Below are 2167 nucleotides of genomic sequence, written 5' to 3'. Positions count from 1 at the left end.
TAGATTAATTCAGGGACATGCCCACAAACATAGAAATAATGATGTATTAATTCAAAGAGATGCCCAGAAACATAGAAATAATGATAGATTAATTCAGGGACATACCCACAAACATAGAAATAATGATGTATTAATTCAGAGAGATACCCACAAACATAGAAATAATGATGTATTAATTCAGAGAGATGCCCACAAACATAGAAATAATGATAGATTAATTCAGAGAGATACCCACAAACATAGACGAATCTTCCAGGTGCTCCTTTACAAAACTGTTTAGACTTATACGACAGCGTGACCTCCACAACACCGGGGATATGACGTGGTGGAGTCTGAACCCGGATGGCATGCGACGTAATTAGCTGGAAGAAAAAAACAAGTGTATCATACATGAGCATAAGGTAAAGACGCCATCCACAAGAAGTGAATTTCAAATGTAAAGCCTACTGTACTTTAGTGTCCACAGTACCTGTTAAAAGTCGCCTAATCTTATGTACAAGTTACATTGTTCTAAGAGAGCTTGTAAAGCAAAAGTACACAGAATTAATCACATTTTATATAAATGATTTATATGCACAGTGCCATTCCGTCGCAGATGTGTTGAGGGAAGTATTTTTAGTTCCTGTATATTTTAATCAGGGTGAATTTCCGAAAATTTAATGTCTGAATGATTGTATCCTATCCAAGGTAAGATATTCTCGTAGAGAGATTTTTTAAACGATGCAGAGCCAAAGGCCGCAACACTTCGAATGAAAGAACCTTCAAAATTCTCCATGGAAGCAAAGTAGAGCGTTTTAGGACGGCAACGGACTCGAAACCACAACCCGGTCTTATAATGTGGAACGCTTATATCCTTAGAATAAAAATTAAGTTGCGAAACAGAACCCTTCGACCTAAAAAAAAAGCATTATGTTGAGCCAGGACATATATATCTTACGTTATTAACAAGATAATAAACAATGATTTAAATATTACAAAGGCTTACGAACAAGAAGCTCGTAGGCCACACCTTGAAATCAATAATTGTTTTCACGACAGAAAAACTAAAATCACAGCAGCTCCATTCGGCCAAATACCTTTCTTGTCTCCCGATACAGTTCCAATGGACTTTTGTGCTTTAAGTCCACTTAAATGCAATTTTGCACGTCAAGGTACACTAGTAGTGGAGATTCTGTGAAATGTTTTTCTCGACATGCGGGTTCCAAACGACATTTGTTCGAGTATGTCATTCAATCACAGAAGGCTAAAGTTTGCCTCATTTGTCTGTTTGAATTATGTTTAAAATAATAAAGTTTGCCTCATTGTCTGTTTGAATTATGTTTAAAATGATAAAGTTTGCCTCATTGTCTGTTTGAATTATGTTTAAAATGATAAAGTTTGCCTCATTGTCTGTTTAAATTATGTTTAAAATGATAAAGTTTGCCTCATTTGTCTGTTTGAATTATGTTTAAAATGATAAAGTTTGCCTCATTGTCTGTTTGAATTATGTTTAAAATGATAAAGTTTGCCTCATTGTCTGTTTGAATTATGTTTAAAATGATAAAGTTTGCCTCATTGTGTATTTGAATTATATTTAAGGTGATAAAGTATGTCCCATGTCTGTTTGATTAACGTTTAAAATGAAGCTCTCAGGTAATGAATACATTTAGCAAAAAATAATAATTAGAAATAGACATTAAACAAGATTTATGCAAACCTTCTATAGTAGGGAGTACACTCAATATTCTCAAATATTTCGAATCACTTCCCTAGGCAGAAAGTGTAGCATTAGATCTTAACACTAACCTAACGCTTTACTCTTCTTAATAATTGCCTTTTGTTGAGAGTAGTGTAGACTCTAGGATTTTACCTGCTGCTTCTTTTAGAGAGATGTAAAAACGTAGTGCAAATATAAAAGTGATAATGTAATAGACAAATTACGCAATTTAGCTCAGATATATCTTTCATACACAATGAAGGCAAAGCAGCATATATTTACTCAGATATATCTTTTATACATAATGAAGGCAAAGCAGCATATATTTACTCAGATATATCTTTCATACATGATGAAGGCTAAGCAGCATATATTTACCTCAGATATATCTTTCATACATAATGAAGTCAAAGCAGCATATATTTCCTCAGATATATCTTTCATACATAATGAAGGCAAAGCAGCATATAT

General features: G+C 33.5%; 1 protein-coding gene across 2 annotated transcripts in view; it reads right to left on the bottom strand.

Moving 5' to 3' along the window:
* LOC106467957 (transcription factor collier-like) overlaps positions 1-2167 on the bottom strand; it is a 148532-nt gene that overhangs the window by 6210 nt on the left and 140155 nt on the right. For both annotated transcript variants that reach the window (XM_022396198.1, XM_022396199.1), the window contains exon 10: positions 236-362. In XM_022396198.1, the coding sequence (XP_022251906.1) occupies positions 236-362 (127 nt within the window). The remainder of the gene's footprint in view (positions 1-235; positions 363-2167) is intronic.

This window comes from Limulus polyphemus, unplaced genomic scaffold, assembly GCF_000517525.1.
Source record: "Limulus polyphemus unplaced genomic scaffold, Limulus_polyphemus-2.1.2 Scaffold2810, whole genome shotgun sequence".
In the NCBI taxonomy this organism is placed as follows: Eukaryota; Metazoa; Arthropoda; class Merostomata; order Xiphosura; family Limulidae; genus Limulus; species Limulus polyphemus.
Note: the sequence above shows the minus strand (reverse complement) of the source record. Positions and strands in the feature narration are given on the sequence as shown.